This window comes from Arvicanthis niloticus, chromosome 6 (assembly GCF_011762505.2).
Source record: "Arvicanthis niloticus isolate mArvNil1 chromosome 6, mArvNil1.pat.X, whole genome shotgun sequence".
Classification (NCBI taxonomy): Eukaryota; Metazoa; Chordata; class Mammalia; order Rodentia; family Muridae; genus Arvicanthis; species Arvicanthis niloticus.
Genome location: NC_047663.1, coordinates 85,203,020 through 85,225,765, shown reverse-complemented (window position 1 = coordinate 85,225,765; position 22,746 = coordinate 85,203,020). Strand labels below are relative to the sequence as shown.

At 43.0% G+C, this 22,746-nt stretch overlaps 1 protein-coding gene across 1 annotated transcript in view; it reads right to left on the bottom strand.

The window, feature by feature from the left end:
• Dock2 (dedicator of cytokinesis 2) overlaps window positions 1–22,746 on the bottom strand; it is a 409,472-nt gene that overhangs the window by 231,478 nt on the left and 155,248 nt on the right. The window contains exon 26 of the mRNA XM_034506657.2: window positions 12,105–12,253. Coding sequence (XP_034362548.1) covers window positions 12,105–12,253 — 149 coding nt within the window. The remainder of the gene's footprint in view (window positions 1–12,104; window positions 12,254–22,746) is intronic.

Genomic DNA, 22,746 nt, shown 5'->3' with positions numbered 1-22,746 from the left:
GTGTGTGTGTGTGTGCGCGTGCGCGTGCGCGCGCGCGCGCGCGTGCGCACGCACACACAGCATGCCAGGTTGCTTAGAGAAAACCATGAGAACTAAATCGTATTTCCAATTTGAGCTCCTGGATCAGTTGGTCTTTTTTTTATCTTCAAGACAAAAGTTCCATAATACATTTCTGAGAAAATGTCCATTCTAGAACTCTTGAACTGTTTGCTAGAAGCTTCCCTGGTGCAGTCCCTGGCTACTATCCCCAGATGGTATGTGACATATGGGGCCTGGGGCCTTGCAGAGAGAGGGATGGCTCAAAAGCATTCCTCCTAACACACACACATACACACACACACACACACACACACACACACACACACACACACACCCTTAAGGATTCACAGTTATATCCATGGAGGAATCAACATCATGGTTTCCACAGTAACTACTGGGATTAGGCATGACCAATATTTATTCTGCTGCTGATGGGGGAATATAACCCAGGTGTTATGCAAAATATACTTTTTAGGAAGCCAGTGACCAACCAGTGAAGGCTTAGTATAAATGACAGCTCTTTCCAACCAGGGCCTTTATGCAAGAATTCCTTTGGGCAATCTCTTCCAGAGAACCAGCACTGCCTTGCAGGGGATGGAAGGGGCGCTTCTCAGGCTCCGCTCTGGCATTGTAGGTGCATGAGGCATCTGCCTGCTAGAAGAAATTCAAGTGTGCCTAAAAGAACGGTACAGCTAAGAAAAACAAAAATCTAATGCACCATTATCTTGAAATTTAAAAACAAGAAAAACTGCACAATGAATAAATCCATTAATACTGATGGATTTAGTTAACTGTTGCATCTATACTTAAACTTTCTCCTTTTAAAAGTCAGCCCAGGCTGACTTGAAACTTATGATTCTCCTGCCTCAGCTTCCCAAGTGCTGATGTTATCGGAGCGCACTTAGTTCTCATCCCCAGACACATGCCTTACTCCTGTTGCCCTGTCCTTGATATTGAAGAAACAAGAAGGGAAAGGGGCCAAGGAAAGAGATAAGTGGGGGTGGAGAGCCCACCTTGGCTGTAGGCAAAAAAATCTTTTAAACTTTGGTCATGGAAGATTTAAAAAAAAAAAAGGGAGGGGGCTAAGCATTTTCAGAAGCACTGTGAGATGGTGCTGATGGGACAGAACACACTGGGTTATTAACTTTATTGGGGAGCTCTAGTCGAGCATCCCCAAAAGCTGTCTTCTTATTTTCCAAGTGGATCTCCTAAGAACAAATGACCCAACAGCCATCTGGAAAAGGAAGCCATAGCCCCAGTTCTCTGAGCCTGTCAGGCAAGGAGCAGGTAACACCGAAGCTGAGCATGCTTGCTTAGGAGCTGCAGTAAGGACAGGGCGGTCACATAGCACATACGACATGCTGAAACATGCCAAGTTGGAAATGGGCCACTTTCATATGTTCCTCAAGTCACTAGTCCCAGCGCAGTCTTGGATTAAGTGTTTTCTAATCAATTACCCAGCCGTTCACCAATGGGAGACTCCATTGGCTTCCTCATGAGCTCAGCAGCTGATGGCCATTTTGCTAGTGCAGCCCTCTGGTAAGTAAGGTTAGTCCTTGGTTAGTAGAGTCTGTTGTTTGGAACTTATAAACAGAGAAACATTTAGCTAACCACATTGGGACAGGCAATCTGGAGAAACTCTCTACTCTTAAATACTTGTCCATTTAAAATGTTTCCATCTTGAAATAATTTTATATTCATTGAGAAGTTACAAAACGAGTAGAGTTTCTCTGTCACCTTGGCCCAGAGAACTATTATCTAACTGTAATTTTTCCTGATTATTGCTCTAATGTCCGTTTTTGTGGTCCGTGAGCCCATTCAAGGGCCTGTGGTAACTGTTTCCTAAGTCTCTCTGCTCTGTCATCACTTCCGTCTTCACGGAACTTAACTTCTGAAGGGACTCATCTGCTACTTTGTCTTCCTCAGCCTGGTCTTCTTTATTAGCTCACTGTTAGATGAAGGTTGTTGACTGAGCAAGGTTCCCATAGGAGCGACATATCCTTCTCATGGTATCCTAGAGAGGGTCCTGTGGTACTAAGCCTCCACATTAGTGGTTCTCAACCCTTCCTAATGCTACAACCCTTTAATACAGTTCCTCATGTTGTGGTGACCCCCCCCCAACCCTAAAATTATTCCCTTGCTACTTCATAACTGTAATTTTGCTACTGTTATCAATTGTAATGTAAATATCTGATGTGCAAGATATCTGATATATCATCTGAAAATGGGTCATGACCCCAGGTTGAGAACCACTATTCTAGAAAGCAAAGTTCCCAGATGGAACTCAGAAGCTCAGAGCCCATTCTTACTATATGGATCCTAACGCCACCATTCTTTTAAACAAGGCAGTAAATACAAGAGCATCTCTGAGTCCTAGGAGTTGCTCCAGGATATTAATTAAATCAAAGGAGGGTTTTAGGGAACCCTGATTTATATGGGTCAGTCAGAAGCACAAATAAAACAAGTTTACTCTTGCAATTAGCTTCTAAAGTAGGGATAGATGAGGACTGGACCTTCAACCTGGAGGATATTATTCTACCTCCAGGTAGACATGGTCAGAGTTAGGGGACACCCAGCTGGTGTTTGTTGAATAAATTATTGCTTATGTAGGCTGTGAGGACCTATCCCTGCAACCTGGAACCAGAAGTGCCCTGTGTTATGATAAGCAACCCTGGAGCCAGAGTCTGTTTTCTACTAATCAAGTGTGGCCCCATCACCCTAAAGTTAGTGTTTTTCTACTTTACTCATCAGGACCTTGTCAGCTCATTATCAGAGAGGCTTCCTCTGGAAGCAGATGGGAGTGTGTGCAGAGACTCACAACTAGACATTATGTGGAGAAGTCTCCATTGGGTCCCTCCCCTTGGAGCTCAAGAGAATATGGCCCACTGAGTCAACTAAGCAGGACTCAAATAGGCTCGCCGAGGTGAAGCATCGAGCACAAGACTTGGATGGGTCTGTACCAGTGAGTCTGCACTGGTCCTTTGCACGTGCTATGGCTGTTAGCTTTGTGTTATTGTAGGACTCTGAACAGTGGGGGCAGGCGTGTCTTTGACTCTTTTGCCTGCTATTTTCCTCTTATTGGGTTGCCCTGGCCAGCCTCAATGTGAGGGGTTTTGCTTTGTCTTATTGGATCTTGTTTTGTCCTGGTTTGGTTGTTGTCTCTTAAAGGCCACACACCTTTCTGAAGGGAAATGGAAGGGGGAGTGGATCTTGGAGAGAGGGGAGCTGAGAGCAGAGATAGGAGTGGAGAAAGAGGAAACTGTGGTCAAGATGTATTGTATGAGAGAAGAATCTATTTTCAATTTTTAAAAATGGTTACTTAAGGAAAACACTTTAAGACTCCTCAAACATTACGCTTCTCATAATTTGTTCATTTCTTTAGGAGTCAGTGTAAGTTCTTCCCAATAACAATGGATATATTAGTGCCAATTTAATGTAAAGGTCAATGTTTACCTTATCATTAAGGGTAGAGATAATCCCAATGTCACACCTGCCTTTCCTGAACCTATAGGATGAGGAGATGTAGCAGATAAGACATCTAGAGGAGACATAGCAAACCTCAAACCTGCTGTCTTCACTCCTTCCCTATTTTCTAGGCTCCTTTTTGTAGTGACCCACACAAGACATCAGAATCTTCAGTACTCTTAGAGAAGAGGCCATCACTGATCAATGAAAACTGACACAAGAAATGAGCCATGTCTCCCTTCCATGGCCTAAGGTTGGATGTTCAGTTTGTCTTCAAATCAATGCATCCCTGGAAAGCAACCTCTTCCACCAACTCAATGAGGGCCAATGCAAGCCAGCAGATTCAGTCAGGGCCAGTGTACATAGGTAGCACTCACAGGCTTTGGGTTGTTTGTTTGTTTGTTTGTTTGTGGTAGTCCTAGATCCCTGTCAGTGGTATGCAAGTAGACTTTTGTGAACTGGTTCCCTAGGAAATGCATTTTTAAATGCCGGCCATGATATATAATGTTTATTCACTTTTTGGAGGGCTTAAATTACTTTCTTCCTGATTTCCAGGCACAATACCCAAACATTCCATTGAATTTCTGTCAGTCAGACGCAATAGGTATAAATAATCTTAAGTGCATAGGTAAAAATAAAACCTTACAAGCTAATTAGGGATGCTTTGAGTATCTACTGCTTTTGATTTTAATGTGGTCCATTTAATTATAGACATAAATAAATGTTTAATCACGGTAGTTACTTAGCAATTGTCTCACAAACATCCTAAGAAATCAGCATACGACATCCAGGAATAAGTGAATTCCAAGATCCCACAATTGGAACAATGGCTTTTACAAGCCCAATGGTTCTGGAATATTCCAAAGGCGCCCTCAAAAAAGCAGCATGTCACTTCCCTCTAGAATCTCCCCGAAGGACTGGACCCTGGTGCTGAAAGCTGAACCCAGAAGCAACATCCACTGCTCCTTGGCAAGCTTCCTACTGGCCAAAGATGGACCCAAACACCAGCCACCACCAGGCCTGCCTGGAGCTAGCTTTCCAGGCTAATGAGGCTATAGTTTTCCCTGGGCTCAGTCCCTGTCTGTCATTTCCACAGCAGGCCACTTGGCCCTTAGGCTGGCCTAAAAAGGATTGTATGTTTGTTTTCAAAGCAGCCTGTAATAGCATAAAGAACACAGGAAGTAAGGGGACTAAACTAAAGAAGAAGAAAAACATCCCAAAGTGTGTGTTATAAGCCTGAGATGTGCTGCATCGTCCAATAGACACCCATCCCTGTAATCCTGATACTGCCAGGGACAGTGTCTCCTTTTTAATGAGAACTTTGATGGCTCTCCAAGATTGGAGAGTTAGAAAGAAGCAAAGGTAGGATTTCTCTCATACTCTGGCCGTGGGTGGCATCATGTATACATTCCTGCATGTGCTGAGAACACCCCAAATAGTAATGGAATAAGCCAGGAGTGCAGCCTTGGCTCCAAAGTCTGATCGCTGACCTTTAGGGCAAGAATACTAGGGAGATAGCAATGTTAGTGTGCAGTGGTGGGAGGCAGAGGGGGAAGATGTGAATTGGGGGTGAGATAGGAGAATTTTCCTTGTGTTGGCATCTTAGCTGGAGTACGCACTGCTTTCTAAGACTTACCTTTTTCCTTAAGCAAAAGAATGACCATGAAACCCCTTTCAGCAGGTGATGGATACGGACTAACAAGAGCTGTATCATCCTTTCTGAAAAGTGATCTATCTCTACAGCTTGGGGAGGGCACATTTCATACCACAGAACCATGAGATGCATTGTGGGATGCCCTACAGCAAGCCCTGCCTCGATGCCCTTTATTTGAATACTGGGAAAAGGAAGCAGGGCAGGTAGGTTAGAAGAAACCCCTGGACAGTCCCACAGCTCTGGGTTCTCTGAGAAATGGAAATAGGAAATGAGGATAAAACACAAGAAATTATTGGGTGAAAGTAAGGAGGACCTGATCAGAACTGGGCTCCTGCATGGAGCCAATAGAGCAGACCGAACGGTCGATACAAAGTGTTCTGTAACAACAACAGACAACAGCAACTAAAGAGACCATTAAACAAAATCAGGAGAGTCAGAACACCCAACTGGAAAGAGCTCAGTTGTAAAAGCTTTTATAAAAAGCTCCCTCCTCCCCCTCCTCCGTTTTAATCCTTATGGGAAGAGTAACCTGAAGAAATGTTAAAACAACCAATCAGCTTTCAGCATCCTTTTGTTTCTAAGGCAGCTCAGGCTACTCTGCAGGAGCCAGCTGCTCAACTACATGCAGCGGGATTCCCTCTAACGTTCAGAAAGGACACTGCCTGGTTCTCCAGTCACTAATAAAAACCATGCAGTTGTCTAAAGTCAACTGGATACATTTTTCTTTTTCTTTTCTTTTTTTTTTTTTTTTTTTGATAACAAAAAATTGTCTTGTGCAGATCAGTGGGGAGGTGGGATTAACTGTACCCCTTTGCAACTGATGTCCAAAGAGAGCAAAGAAATAATCCTTTAGTGAGAGAGAATCCTCAGGAGATTCTCAGTCTGCCATTCATTGTTTGTTTGAGGCAGGGTGCTGTGCACACAACACACCTTTCTTCCCTGCAGCCTCAGGAGCCAATTGCTACTGGGATGGCAGTGGTAGAAGTAAGTGTAGCTATCTCAGGGTACTTCAGTCCTGCAAGCCGAAAGGCTAGTCCTCAAAGTATGACCACACAAGTACATAATACAGCAGATAAATGGCTCCTAGGACCACAGCAGAGGAGGAGAGGAGGAGGAGAGAAGGTTCCCCAAGAACAGTGACATTTAAGTGATTTCAGATCTAGCCTTAGGTAGGCTTTAGCTAGGCAAAGAGCAGTGGCCACTTTCAAATAATGCCAAGAGGGGACCATAGCTGAGGAAGGTCTGTAGCACAGCTTTGGACGCTGCAGGCTGGAACAGGATGGAGTGGCAGCAGGATGTGGCCCCAGGTCAGTTCCATGACTTAGAGGGTGAGACTTGTGCTCTGAGCATCTGTGCTCCAAGCCTGGATGGATGAGGAGAGATGCAGAAGAAGTAACACAAAAGAGTTGGTACAGGAATACCAAGAAAGAAAAAAATGCAGAATCGATGGTAAAGAAGCTTTCTCATTCTCTCTGGGGAGGGAAGGGAGTGTGGATGAAATTGGGAAAACTCTGAACAGCTCTAAAGCCAACAGAAATTTGGGGTCTTCCCTACAGAGAACGAAAGGGGAGCATCTAGAATGTTCTAGGCAAGAGAAGCTGCAGTTGTAGGATTCTGTCCTCTCAGTGTTGAAGCAGGGGAGGACCAAAGGCTAGAGCTATGTGGGACTGCATAGCACCTGTCCATCTCACACCCAGGCAAAGTCTAATACAAACCCAAACCCAAACCCCACCTTTAGAATAGATCCATTTAGACATGGCTTCAGTCTCCATCCCAGGCAGGTCTTGAGCTAGCAGATGATCCTCCTGCCTCTATCTGTCCAATGCTTGGATTAAAAGTGCAGGTCACAGCACCTTTCTTTCTTTCCTTCTTTCTCTTTCTTTCATTTATTTATTTATTTATTTATTTATTTATTTATTTATTTATTTATTTAACGGTGATTCTGGGCATTCCAAGAGCCATGATTCCTCATCCAAGGAATGAGCAACCCTTTTCCCTTTGGAGAGTGCAAGCTCACCATACCGCTGTGACTGCTACATGAGGCATGAAATGGTCGCCCTCTGTTCTCTTCATGAAGTGGAATGTAAAAATGAATGCCCTGGTTTAGGAGGGGGAGGAAAAAACTAACAACCCCATATAGTTCAGGTGCAAAATTAAATTGTCTGAATTCCTCAGATAGCTATGAGGTACAGAGTGAGATCTCTGGGAAACCATCTTTGAGGGTCACTGGAGCTGACAGCCAAACCTGCTCAGTGACAAGGAAAAAGGAGTTGACAGAAATAGAAGCCAGGCTGCTCATTCCTCACCTGAGCTGGCTCCTTTCATAGGCTAGGTGCAGGCACGGCAGCTGAATGAGGAAATTTAGCACTATCATTTAAATAACAATTTTAAAAACCTCATAACCAGGCTAAGACAGTTCTCCAAGTCATAAGCCATCCAGGCTTACAGAGAACCCAGTAGGCCCCCTGGGCGGGGCTGCAATTACCTTAACAGTGACAACTGAGGGTAAGCATCCTTCCCCGTCCTCCAAACAGAGGCCCCAACCCCAAAGGGAAGCTTGGTATTCCACAGCACACTCTAACCGCTGCACTGCCGTACATAGCTCTTCCCAGAATTAGCTCCAGTCAGTGGTCATTGGCTAAGCCTGGGCTGGGACAAAGTCTTGCTACACGGCATCGACTAAGAATCACTAGTAACTGGCTCTGTTATCAGGATAGTGGGTCTGAATAAGCAGAAGGAAAAAATTGAGGATGTTTGGTTTGGGTGGCCTTTCTAAACATGTTTCCTTTCAAAGTCTAAGTGTTGTTTGCACCTGTGCAAAACGAGCATGGGTACCCCTTGGTCTGGGCTCCTTCCCTTGCTTCTTCTAAACTGATTTTGAACGTGACCCTACAAAGTAATGGTTCTCACCTTCAAACATATGTGTTATTATACATTGTTCCATTCACTCCATTCTGCACTGCCCTCAGTGTGACCCTCTCACCTCCAGCTCCCACCCAGTTAATAATGCTTTATGCTTTCCCAGTGTGTCTGTGTGTGTGCGTGTGTGTGTGTAGTCCCATTACCTTATTTTCCATCTCCTTGACAATCTTTCCCTCCCTCACCATGGTCCCCATTTTTAGGTTTGTAACCTACAAGCACATATATAAGCACAAATAAAAAGTGATGCATATGAATATATGATTTTAAATTTAGGTTCAACGTGTGAGAACGCGTGCAGCACACATCTTCCAGAGTCCGGCTTATTTCGCTTGACATAATGATTTCCAGTTGCATCCGTTTTCCTCCAAATGTCATGACTTCATTTAAAAAAAAAAATGAGTGCATAAAATCCTTCTTCTTACGTCTGGATTTTCAAAGCCAGGTCTCTGCACACGCCACGTCACTGCTACTCTGACAAAATGAAGCCTGGAGTGGAATGAGTGGGTTGGAAGTGTTTGTCATCCTGTGAATTATTAAAGGTAGACTGGACAGGGCTCTTGAATGAAGAAGGTAACAAAGCAGAAAGGAGCTTAGCTCCCCCTGATAACTGGTGAGTCATGTAGCAAATCTCCCACAACTTAGATATTTACATCACCCTTCACAACAGTAGCTAAACTGCAGTTCTGAAGTAGCAATGAAAATAATGTTATGGTTGGGGGTCACCACAGCGTGAGGAACTGTATGAAAGGGGCAAAGCATTAGGAAGGTTGAGAAGCACTGCTCTAGTTCAAGGAAATATGGAAGGAAAAGAAAGTGGGTCACATTCCAGCACAGCCTACAACCCAGCGGCATGGAAGTCACCTGTGCACTTGATGAGAGAAACCGTCAGACATCAGACCCCATCCTCCAGACCTAATGATCAAATCCTGCTTCAGTGTTCCTTCAGATCCCTAGAGTACAGGCTTAAGACGGAGAACTGCTGCACTGGAACTCTGGCCCGTGGTTGCCCTTCAGTACCCAGCAACTTCTCAGTGCAGTGCCTCCTCCAGTCCCATAGCACTGAAATCACAAGACTTGGGCTGGGGCCTCAGCAATGCCACCTTTTAAAGTCTCCCCAGGTGAAGTGTGCCCCAAGATTCACGACTAACTAGAACAAGAGAGAGTCTGATTAGGTAGTTTGGGATTTCTGGTTTGCAGTTTGGCTCATCACTCTCATTGTCCACAGAGTCATGGAAGACACTGTTCGTCAGGGACATTGGTTTCACCTCCAGAAACTGGAGGTGTGGGGCGAAGCTCACCAGATCAGAATCTTGCACCAACTCATTGGTGACGATGTCATTTGGTAAGACATCCAGTAGACAGTGGCTCATCCTGAGAGCGGAGTGAGCCAAGTCAGTAGTTGGATCTCCTTACGTAAGCAACTTAGACTGGGAAAGTGACACCATACCTCCTACACACTTAGCCCGGAAGTTACTCAGGGCCTCCTACTCCCTGTAGGCTTTGAAGCCTCAAACAAGGTCTGTGATATCACCAAAGTTACAAAAGGATGACAATATGTTGAGCAGACCTAGCAGTGGTGCCACTTCCTTGAGGTGGACAGAGCTTCAGCAGCTGTAAAAATGAACTGGGCACTACCTACCATGAGGCATAAGAGTAACGAGAGTCCTCATTACAACTGTGCTTCCCCAAATCAGGATTACCCAAACGTCTTTGACATTTTTCATAATAAACTGTAAAGGACCATTGCAAATTGCTATTCAGCAGAGAGGAAGCATTAAGATATTTCTGAAGAAATGGGAGAGCCAGCTTCCATGTCCTTATATTGTAAGTCCAAACACCTTTCCTCCTTAAAATAACAATAAATCAGGATTCAATGGCAAAGCCCCATGCCACCCAAACAGCTGGCAAGCAGATGTGCCTAGAAATACCGTCATCCCAGTCCCATCACTGGAGAACTGTTGAGTGTTCAGACTCTCAGCTTCTGTATTCTCTCTCCATGAGACAAGTGTGTGGACAGGAATGAAATGGCAATGCCCTTGTATCTTCGTGGCCATGACCACACGGACCACACAGACTGATGAACCTCAGATGGAATTGCTTCATCTGGCCTTATTTAATGAGGGATTATGAATCTCAATATTTTTCATAAAGTGGGAATAATGAACCTTACTATTAGGGGCAAAGTAATAAGAATGCATGGATTGCATTTTGCACAATGTCTAGAAAACAGCAATTAGCTGGAATCATAATTATCTGTAACCTTTGACCATTAGCTGGTTTCACTCCTTTGTGAATGCTTCCTTTATAATTCCCCCTCTCTCATACCCCTAGTGCCCCCTCACACTTAGTCATTCACATACACTTAGTCACTCCTTGAAAGGTCTAGTACTATAGCATGCATCTAGAGTTCAGTTATGATATTACATTTTTTTTCAGATTTTAAAGATGTATTTATCCCATATATGCAATGAAATATCTTGTGTTTGAGACCCATGTCTAAACATGAAATTCATTTACTTTTTACACACATATACATACAGACAGACAGACACACACATATACATAATTTCAGACAGTCTTGTTAACCAGTAGTACTAACATTTTAACCCAAAAGTCATAACCTAAGGGTCATCTACTGATTATATAATTAATAAACAATTAGTAATAATAATTTGTGTATAGAACAAGATTTCCAGGACTGGAATTTTCTACCTATGTCCTTAACACACAGTGGTTTGAAGTGTTGATTCTGAGGACATTTCAGAGTTGAAATTTCAGATTACAGCCTGAATTTTCCAGTTGCTTATTTACATGTCTGTGACCATACCCTTGAGGAACCATTTCATACTTTGAATCCCCAATGCCTAGCACACGCTTGGTGTGCTTTATGTATTTCTATGTGAATGAATGAATATATATATGAATGAATGAATGAAGCCTCTATTTTTACCCAATAAGTAGAAGACTAATGATTAGGATAGTTAGCACAGGAGGAAGAAATAACAGAAATCACATATCGGGAGCTTGATAATCATAGATGACTATGAAATACGAGCAGGAAAGCAATATCACCTCGTGAAGGTTTAAAGCTACTGCCTACCACAGAGAGTTCCTTCAGAAAGCTGTTCTCTGAGGGACTTTGAGGGAACAGAAAGTGTTCCTGCAAGGAGGAATGCTTATACAAATACTCATTAAAGACTTCTTGATTGTTTGAGTCTAAGACGTCTGAGTCTAGTCCCACTGAAGGGCAATACACATTGAGACCTTCCCATAAAAACTTGGCCAAGCCAAACCAACGATTGACCCTTTCCTTCCTCTTGAGGTTCTCAGCAGGTCTGCGTTGTGGCTCAGCACTGCCTCTCAGCCTGCATGGCTCTTTCTAGGGTCTGTCCTTTAGAAGCCCTCCAGCACTCCACTGAGATATTTCCTTTAGGTTCCATGTCTGTCTCTAAATGACTAAACAATGGCAACCAAATGTGCTTTGGCTTCACAGTTTCAGCCTTGTCCCTATGAGAATCACACTCCACACCCTTTCTCGAGAGCATGAGCCTGAGAAACTAGCTGAGGCAGAAAGAGTCTTGTTCATTTCTATCACTATGAGACATCTCCAGAGACACCAAACCCAAACCCTCCAGCATGAAAGTCACCGAGCATGTTCTCTTGAACATATGGGCAGAAGAAGCTCCCCTTGGTAGCCATGCAAACTAGGGATGCAAAAACAGATACTCCACGTGCAAATCACCTATAAAGACTGATGATAGCCATGCCTGCACATAGGGGAAACGTGTCCACTGGGACACAGGATGACACAATGTCACATTCTGCACTTCTAACAGCTGTCTATCCCAGCTCCACAATTCACAGCCATGGGGGATACACCCCTGGAATAGTCAGCCTGCCGAGCAGGTGTTGGTTTCTCTCTTTACATTTCACATGCTTTTCATCAGCATCAGTATTTTATGGTTTAATCAGCTGAGCCCACATCAGAGTCCAGGGCAGCAGCAACCTCATCCTGAGGACTCACCGCATCCTGAGAGCTGAGGACCTCCAAGATGCTGTTGAGCAGTTCCACACAGTACTTCTTCTCCAAGACCTGGTACTGCCCATCATCCCTCTGCTCCAGCAGCTCCTTCAGTTCTTTGGTGATGACAGGAAGCAGAATGTCCCTGCATTCTGGAACCAAAACAAGGCCAGGCATGTACAGTTACTGTCTAGTTTCCTTTGTTACAAACACACACACACACACATACAATATATATATATATATATATATATATATATATATATATATCATATATTTACATATATACATGTATTTTATATATATATATACTATATACACATATAAAACATGTATTATATATATAAAATAATATATATATGTATTTTACATATATACATATAGTATATATGTATTTTATATATATGATATATTATATATATGTATTATATATATAAAATACATATATACTATATGTATATATGTGTACATACAGTATATATGTATACATATATATACTATATGTAATTTATATATAATACATGTTATATATATGCATGTGTATTACATACATTTATGAACATATAAAAACATCTGTCATTTCTCATGGAAACATTCACATTCATATTACAATACAGTTGTAAATAAATATAGTGTGCTATATCTACTTGTAAATATGTCTACCCTATGATACTTATATTGTTACATAACTTAACAATTTATATGATTTTCATTAGGATGAAAATTGACAAATATATTTTCCTTGTAAAACAATTAAGTATTAAAGGTTAGGTTAAGATTTCCTTAGAGTATAATTCACAATTCTGGTTTTTTCCCTGAACCCCATTCCCAAGAACCATCTAGCTATTTTATTTCATATGTTTAAATATGTAAATGCACACACACACACACACACGTCCAAATACTGCAGTATAGGTTCTCCTAGTCTCATTTTTATTTGGGATTTGCTTTGTTGCATGTTGTATTGTGGTTATGAACTGTCACGACTTTTGTGCACGACTTTCCATACATAAACAGAATAAATCCTTCAGTGACACTGCCTATACCTGCTTCCCAAAAGGTGGCTTCATTACATGTGTGGCTCAGTTCCTTGGTATTGTTCATTTACCAGTATTCCTTGGAGCAATTTTTATATCATTACATATAACAACTAACTGAATTATTTAACTACTATAACATTCTCAAACCATTGATGTACTTCCTTATTTAGCCATAATCCTATTGTTGGGCATTTTTCAAATTACAAAACATTTAACGGACTTCCTCTTGTTTCTGTGCACATTGCTTTCATACTGCAATCAATTAGAACTTCCTCAGAGCAGAGAATACTTCTTGACAGGGCTGTCTCAGGACATTTCTGGGGTGTTCTAAAGTCTCACACAATTTTGTCTCTACATTTCCCTTAAAAAAAAAAAAAACATTTAAGTAAAAAAAAAAAAAAATCCAAAACTGTTTCAAATCATCCACAGCCAGATGCCACTTGAGCTGAGACATGAATCATATCCACCAGAATGCCAGTTAAATTCAAACCAGCAGTTAGATGTTGAACGTTTCTTTTATCTTTGGAGACACCAGGTTTCTGAAGGTACAGGGATGGGCTGTGGTTCTTTCACATTAGCTACTTAAAATCTGACCAGAGTAATGAACAATAAGAAAGGGCAGAAACCAAATCAAAGAAGCCAAGCACAACTCTTGTTTTCCATCCCAACACCTGCACTCACATCTCTGGCCAGCATCCTGACTGACTCTGGAAAGCCCATCATGGGCTTTAACCTGGAGAGGCTATTGGAAGGTGCCTGCCCTCCTTAGGATAATGGCTGAGCACTTGACACTGGAATCTCAAGGGCCCATTTACAATGGTAACAGATGACATTAGTAACTACTAACATGTATTGAGTGCTTACAGTATGCTGGGTTCAAATGCACTGTTGGAAGCATTTGGCAAGAGTTAACTCAGTTATTAATCTTGGCCACTGGGGGAGGTGATATTATTTTACTGATGGTATGTGTGTACGTGTAGAAACTGAAGAGCCCAGAGCAATCACAGCCTGTACTTCTGAACCATTGTATAGAGATTTCAGACCTCATGGAGTTCAGCTGTCAACTGTGTAGAGGATGCCACCTGCCCTTGTCTCTGCTCCCTCTCTCAAGATTGCCCTGGCTCTGCCCTCTCTGATGACTAGTTCTGCAACTTTCGCAGTCTATGAATGACAATGTTTTCCCAATACATTTATTTAGATGTAACTTTCCAAAGTAGATTTAGAAAAGAAACGTCCTACATATTTGTTTAGAAGTTTGCTTCAAAACACTTTTTTTAAAAGGGATAGTAACTTTGAAACTTTAGACTCGACAAAGGAAATAGCAGGTATTAGGGTACAGGGTGACAGGAAAACTGGGTAAGATCATTTTAGACAGAAAGCCTTTCCTTAGAACATGGGTAGTTCCAACCTCAGGATACTTCATGGCCCAGGTATACCTTGCTATCTTTCCTATCTTTAAGCCCTCAGAAGATAAGCACCATCTTTCTCTTCAAAAGTTAAGTTCTAAGTAGAATAACAAGGGAGAACTACAGTAACGCTAAATGTCTTCCTCCTCTACAGCTGACTGAATAAGAGAGTCACCAAATGCCCCCTGAGGAGATTCATTGTCACTGCAATGTATAGAATGGCTGAAGCAACCGAGGACCTAGAAGAACCTAAGAGCTCAGAGCTGCCACAGTGAGTCAGCTAGGACAATAGGAACAGAAGTATTCACTGGTCCCCTGTTGTTACACCAGACTCCTACTCCTGACATAAAACATTCCTATTCTGTTGAGGCTAAAGGTCTCCAAAGACCTTGAAGGGAAGAAAAGACAGATTAAGAGTAGCCAGTTATCTTGAGTTTAAAATATGACTACAGCCAGGGATGTGGTGCTTAGCATACGTAAAGGTGCTTGGCTTAGTCCCCAGATCAAGGCAAGAAAAGGTTAGGAAACCAATGTGTTAAGCACTTTTGTGACTTACAACTTGAAATCGTTTGTAAAATGAGATCAATAGGACCTGCAGGAAGATGTCAAGTCAGATAAAGGATTGACCCATTTGTGCATTTTAACTAACTCACTCGCACATTCCTTTCATCGGTCAGTCACTCGGCTACATGGATTGGGGTTCTCTATGTGCTGGCACTGTTCTAAAGTAGAAATAAATGACCAGAGTCAACCACCTCTCAGCACCCAAGCCAAGGGAGATAAGACTTGTGCAGATGACAAAGCAATAAAGAAACCAACAATGAGGATTGTACCTCCCTACAGTGCTATGTGAGGGGTAGCCACAGCATGGGGGTTGCTTAAAATTACATTCTAAAGTATCTCTATTAGGCCCGATTGCAGAGATTTGGATCCAAGGGATGAGCCTGGTGAGAGATTTTAAATAACGATCTCCACGAGAAGCAGCTGTTCTTCAACTCCTACTTAAAACTGAGCTAAAATAGTAATATTCCCTTAGAAAGTCTAGTGATGAGGTCCCCACTCCTAGAGATGTTCAAACACTGGGTAGCTGTTTACACACTGGGATAATGAGGTGAAGGGTCAGACAACAGGTTGAACTAAATCACTGTTAAAGTCTCATTCAAAATTCTACAACCACATAAAATATAGGCTCACGGAAGTGGCAGAAGGAAGGGTGGACGAGTGGATATGTTTGTACTAGAGTGGATCAGAGTCCAGAATTAAAGCACTCCATCAATCTGAAAGGTGTGGGCCTTACATATTAGCAAGACCAGCATCCCTGGATGATGAAGGCTGCTGATGTTGAGACTCAGCAAGATTCTCACCGAGGAAGCCATCAATCCCGGGCCCTGTTTTCTGCAGGAAGGGCCTGCCTTCTCTTTAACCCTGATTTCTCAGAAATGTCTAGCTCCCCTGTTTGGGGGATGAAATAATTTTTTCTGGTTTGTAATTGGAGCTGTGAAATTACATTAGCTAGTAAAAGCTTCAGGAGGCAGCATTTCTAAATCATTGCTTGATTGTCAAGCTAACAGACACAAATGGTTTAAAAAGATAGATCTCACAAAGCCTTAAATGAATCTTCGTAGACAGAGATAATGGGTCTCATGAACCCTCATCCCTATGTGAGACTTTCGCCTCAGGTAACCACGCTGACAAAAGCTGGGCAATCTGCCATCGGGTGTCAAGTCCAAATTGTAATTCAGACCACTGCTGAGGTCTCTGCATAGTTACTCAGTTCTCTGTGTTTTAATCCAAAGGTTCTTTTGTCCAAGTGACTGCAGTGGAAAATGCAGCATTCTTGGACTCAACTTTCATATTTTCCCCTAGAAAGTTGGGTTATGATAGGTGGTGCTGTGCACCTGATCTCACAGCCCTTTTGAAGAGTGATGTGCCTTTTCAGTAAAGTTATTACCCAAGGATACTTCAAAGAAGATTATCTTTTTCTTTATTAGTTCCTCATATCAGCCAGTAAAAGAAAGAGAGAGAGACTCTGGCCTTTTGGAAAAGGCATCTTGAAGAGCACTGAGCCAACATTACACCTGTGACCACAGTCACAGCCTGAGCTCCGGAGGAAAGAGTCACTATGAACGACATCTGTGCGTGACATCTTCCCGTACATCTTTTTCTCTTCTGCGTTCTCTCAGAGTGAAGACACCCCATCACAGTCAACCAGGAAAATTGGAATACCATCTTAGATTCTATGCTTTCTCAATATCAACATCCAACCTGCCATGGTGACTGTCTCCAGTGTCCTTGTAGCACCAGAATGTCTTTATGTCTTATCACAAATCACACTATGTCATCATTATCGCTGGAATTGGATAGCCAATGATGTTCTTATCGCCCCAGAAATGAAGCTGAGGCCTAAAGGAGGACAACAGATGATAATCATCATGCATGCTAAACGTCTCCCCACTAGATGGGGTACAGCATCACTCTTCCAGATTGTTTTTTGAGAGGCACCAGTTCTATACCAGTGGAAGGTCAACATCTGTGCACTCATTCTAGGACAGAGTGGGTGTCATCAGGAGCCTACAGAGATAGTGCAATGCACACAATGAGAAATGTGACCCTTCTCTCTGAAACTAGTTCAAGGCATTGAAAGACCAAACAAATCTCTCATAAAATAATAAGACTAGAACCTCATGTCTCTGATGGAGAAACGTATGCCAATCTCTGACCTCAAGTATTATTTTGGTTCATCATATGGGGAGTCTGCAGAACACTCTAGAAGATAGTGAGCTCAAAGAAGGGATTTAGGCACAGTACAGGGTTGTGTGTTGTTCAGTTGTATCTTTACAAGGTTACTTTTCTCTGTAAGCCTGACTATGGCATCTGGACCTGTAATCTCATTCCAAGCCAGCATTTCACTTTGTCACCAATGCTAGTTAATCGCCTCTTCAGTCCTGGTCAATATTTCATAGACCTTAAGGTGAAACTCACTGGGTGTTGGCCAAGTTTCTATTGACTGGGAGGCAAATTCAGCTCTTGGGCCACTAGAGAGCTCATGGCAATCAAAGTTTGATGTTTCTCCCTGATGTGTCTTGGCACACTGGGAAAGCCCTTGATTAAAACCCTAGCTCTACTGGACAGTGCTAAACACAGTAAGTGTGGCTCAGCTTCTTTTAGCTGCCTTTTCCCCTTGGGCTCAAGGACCATCTGCAGATGTAAAGGCCACTTGGCTGGATCAGCTAGACTAGAAGGAGTCACTCCATAGACACAGCATTACTCTGACAGTCAGCAATTTGCTCTCCCAACCGCCCTCCCTCCTCCAGCCAGTGTCACGAAGCAAACACATTCCACCCATTGAGGGAAATCAATAACTACCCACAAACTTCATATTCCAGGTCAGGTACAAGCCTTGTGCAATCTACTAACATCTCCCCCCAACTCATTTTTAGTGGCAACTCGTGGATCACTCACTCCCTGAAAACATAACCTAATTATAACATCCAGCTCATCACCTTCTCCCTTCCAGGCCTCACCATGATGTACATCTCCTCGCTTTGAACTTACAGGCCAAAATTTGCCTCCCAAGTCAGACAGCACAGGCTATTTAGAGATCATAGAACTCAGCAATGATGAAAACGGCTTCAGGAATCTCAATAGAATCAGTCCTAATTACACAGTAGTAGATCCTCCAGAAGAGACGTGATTCTCCAGCTATATTCTGGATGCCCACTGAAATTCCTAAACAAGCTCCCCACTTTGAAACATATATTTAACATTCAAGGCTTGGAAGCATCTATCACATATATTTTATAGCTAACATTAAATGGGATTTTTTTTAAATAAGCAAAAGCCTCATAATGACCAGACATGCCACAGTTGCATAGCTGTGGTAAGAAGGGTGAACTGACAGAAACCATTGAACCTTTCTACTCCTCTCTCCCTCCCTGACTCTTCCCTCTTCCTCCCTAATTCTCTGCCCTCTCCCTCCTTTCCTGCTCTCCTGCCTCTGTGTGGTGTGGTTAGGTGTACATGATGTGCACATGCATGTACATTGGTGCCCTTGCCAGGTTAATGTCATGTGTTGTTATCATTCTCCACCTGGGATGCAGATTCCAATTTGGCTAGACTAGGTAGCTGGGATCCTCTGTTTCCGCCCCTACTGCACTGGGGTTAAAGGATGCATGGTTGCTCCCACCCCTTCTACAGCAAACACTTTTCCCTTTGAACCAGCTCCAAGTTACAAGAATTTTTAAGAGTGATATATATATATATATATATATATATATATATATATATATATATCACTGATTATAGATACATTTGAGTTCTCTGACAGTATATATACTGCAAAACATACATACCAATAATATGTCTGTGTCTTTTGTACATCAAGTATATGTCATACTTTGTTTACTGTGTTCTGTGTGTGTACTCATAGAGAAACACATAGCTGAAAAATACTTATTGAGACAAACATTGTTCTCACAGATGTTCTATTCCATAGGCTGTGCTAAACAAAGAAAAAAATAACCGCTGATTTTCCAGATCGACTTTCCTGGTAGCAAGCATGAGGATAAGGTTTGCATGTCCCAACAACCTCTGGAATAGGAGTTGGGAAGTAGGGGCAGGATGTGAATAGGAAAAACAAGGCATAATCCTCCAGACTTCTCAGGGATCATCTCATGAGGAAGGAGGACCTAGGCCAATGGTTCTCAACCTTCCTAATGCTGCAACCCTTTAATACAGTACCTCATGCTGTGGTGACCCCAGCTATAAAAATTATTTTCGTTACTACTTCATAACTGTAATCTTGCTATTGTTGTGAATTGCAATATAAACATCTGTTTTCTGATAGTCTTAGGCAACTTCTGTGAAGGAGTCATTAGACAACCCCAAAGGAGTCACATCCCACAGGTTGAGAACCATTGTCTTAGGTTGTCCAAACCCAGGGAATGGAATACCCAGGTCTGTTTTATGTTTCCAGTCCACAGGTAAAGCAGGCTCCTGTCAAAGAGGGAACTCTGGGAACAGGTTCTGGTTGTGCTCCTAGGCAGAGGACAAGGGTGAGGTTACCACACAGGATCTAGTAAACAAGCTAGGGGGAACCTGAGGTGGAAGGACCATTTCCTGAATGCAGTCAAGGAGATGTCTCTGAGACCAAGACTGGGGCTGACATGAAAAGGTCACATGGAGAAGAGCATGCCAAGGTCTTGAGGCTGAGCACTCTGCATGAGAGAGAACAGGTCATGCCCCTGTATGCAGATTTGATATGGGAAATTGGCCAGAGACAAGCGTGGCTGGGAGAATGTAAGACAGGACAGAAAATTTGCACAGGTGGGGAAGAGGTCAGGGCTCATCTGGGCTATAATAAGGATTTGATTAGAACATAGAAGTGAGCAAGGTTTCATTTCTGTGTTTTTCTTGGGAACTGGGGATTGGCAGCATACAGAAGGGGCTTTATAGAGAGGAAAGGGATGGGTTTTAAGCTCCTCACTCTCTCCCAGCCATTCGTTCTAAAGTACAGAATCTCGTGTCTTGTCTATGGACAAGAGTTCAGAGACATTCAGTAATTTAATTAAAGCTAAGAAGATGGCAGTGGCAGAACCGTGGGGCTCAAGAGTCCACCTTCTCAGTTCCTGAACTGTCCTACCTCCTTGCTACAGCAGTAGATGAGACAAGATAGAAAGCCTGTTTGACTGTTTTTGTTTCGTTTATTTGTTTTCACAGACATAGGGGCAAAAATATGGACTGACTTAGGCTAAACTTTGGAAGCTGTGTCAGTACAATCTGCAGATGGACTGGTTAATAAGTGGTAAATATAGACATCTTCGAGTGTTGATACCAAGCAACAGATTCCTTACAGAACTTATCAAATTAGGATCTAATCATGAAGCCTTTCGCGTCAGCTAGCGGGTAACAAAAAGCTCCCTCGAACACCTCCCAGAAGGCGTGAAGTGGCTGCTGCAGAGACTGCCTACCATCACACCTTCTAAAGCTGTTAGGACAGTCATGTTCTAACAGGTCCTTGTGCTTTTTGTTTGACCTGCCCCAACTACAACGGCTGACCTGCCCCTTCTCCCAAGCTCCTTCATTAAAGCACACAGCTCCACCGAAGATGGGTTTTGTAAAACAAACACGTAACCTGGGCTAGCTGAGTGTGCTCCACTAGTCAATATGTCCTTATGCGCAGAAGGCTCATATTTCCCGTGCTACCCTGGATGAGAGCAGCCCCACCTGGTAAAAGGCCTTGCCTCATGCACCTCCAAACTAGGAGGAATCAATAGGAGAGTTTGGAGCCAAACTGAGTTGTCTCTGTCCTAGGTGATCCTGGATATTAGAGAAGCAATGGACTGTCCCTCAAACACACATAATAGAAGTGTGCTCAGGAGCCCTTTGAATACCATGCGCTGGGTCTGACTTTCCTCTACCATATTTGTTCCAAATCAGCACCACATGTACCTTCACTCCACTACTGGAACAGTCAGTCAGCAGCCCCCACATTCCTCGAAAGCTAAGTCTTCTTGACCCTCTTTTTGCAGAGTTCCCAACTCCCTTCCCCACAGCCAGTCCCCTCAGGAGTCTCAAATTCTCTTTCACCAGGAACTGTGACTCCTCAACCTTGTATAAGTTAGTCTGTCATAATAAACTCCAACCGGACTTCCTCAGCAGGCAGAGGCATTGTGACAGACATATCTTAATAAGGGACAGGGTTATTAGGAGAAAGGAGGAGTGGGAAGGAAATGTTGACTTAGAGTCTTCCTACCTCATTGTACTCAGCTAGTGAGCTAGTGAGCAGCAATTGTGACCTTTGCATAGTTTGGTACCTTTTCTCCCCAGTAGACTTGAAAAGCTGGGACAAAATATACAATCTCAATTGAGCCCGGTCTCCCACAGTTACTGTACAATCTCGATCACACAGTGGGATCCTAATAAGTGTGAGATGAATGTATGCGTGTCTGCTCATGGCGGAGGGGGCCTTGTAGGTCTGAATCTAAGGCTCTTCTCGGGGCCAAAACACTGATTCATGGTTATGGTATTGTTTATTCTGTAATACTTAAAGAAACTTCTGGGGACTGTGGAGTGAGGGAGAATTGTATGCCTTTGCCTTCACCTTCATGATTTCCTGTGATTAGCCCTTCTGGTAATACCTCACCCTTTTGAAGCTTTGCTTTATTGCAAAGGGAGGCATGAAGACATGTGTAGAGTGCTGGAGTCAGAGTAGGAAACCCTAGGTTTAAAAGCCAGCCTTACTATTGCCCAGCTGTGTGATGCCGGAAAGGACCCTTCTACAAATTTCCTGCACAGATAGGGATTCAAATGCCTCTTTCATGGGATGATCCAAATGCAACATCATCCACAATCTAGTGCAGCCTCGTGCGTAATGAGGCATCCTCATTAGATGCTGAGTCTAAGATGTTTTGAGTCCACAGTAGGGTATGCTGGGCCTTCAGCTGGAGCTAAGTTATGCACTTCACTAAACACCTGGTCTTGGCACATTGGGATAAAATGGACTGAAATGATTTTCTGCATTATTCAAAGTATCTCTCTCTCTCTCTCTCTCTCTCTCTCTCTCTCTCTCTGTGTGTGTGTGTGTACGCACATGCGTGCATGTGCATGCACATGTGTGTATCAAGAGACCCCAAACCCAGAGAACTGAGTTCTGAAAGGTGGGTATAAATGGCAATGATTGCAGCATGTGCCTTACAATTTCATTCTCCTTTCTTGTATGCAGACAGACCACAGAGGGCCCAGGCATGCTCTCTCTGAGTGCCTCTCACATTGCTCTTTGCAACTTAAGAGTAATAATGCCACTTACGGGCAATCCTCGAGCCGCACAGGAGCCCTCTCCTCCTGCCATCACAAGCTTTGCAAATATCAAGAAGAACAAAACCCAACAGCAATGTTTTGGATCAATAGGAGTGCTAGCATTCCGTTTCTGGGAAAATCACACATTAAAAAAGCCTCTTGCTTGCATTTTAAGGCTAACAGAGGGGCTCTTAGTTTCAGAGAATTAAATGAGAAAGCGTGCCTGGATTTAAGCATTGGCAAAATGGAATAGTAATTGTTTTCAATCATCCTCTGGCTCCTTCTTTCTCCTCTCTCTTCTACCCCACCTCAGCTGTAAAGGGGGGGGGGGGGCTGGGACTCCTCCACTTCCAGCTCCACATTTTTAATTCCGCCGTTGTTTATTATGGAGAACAATCTGAA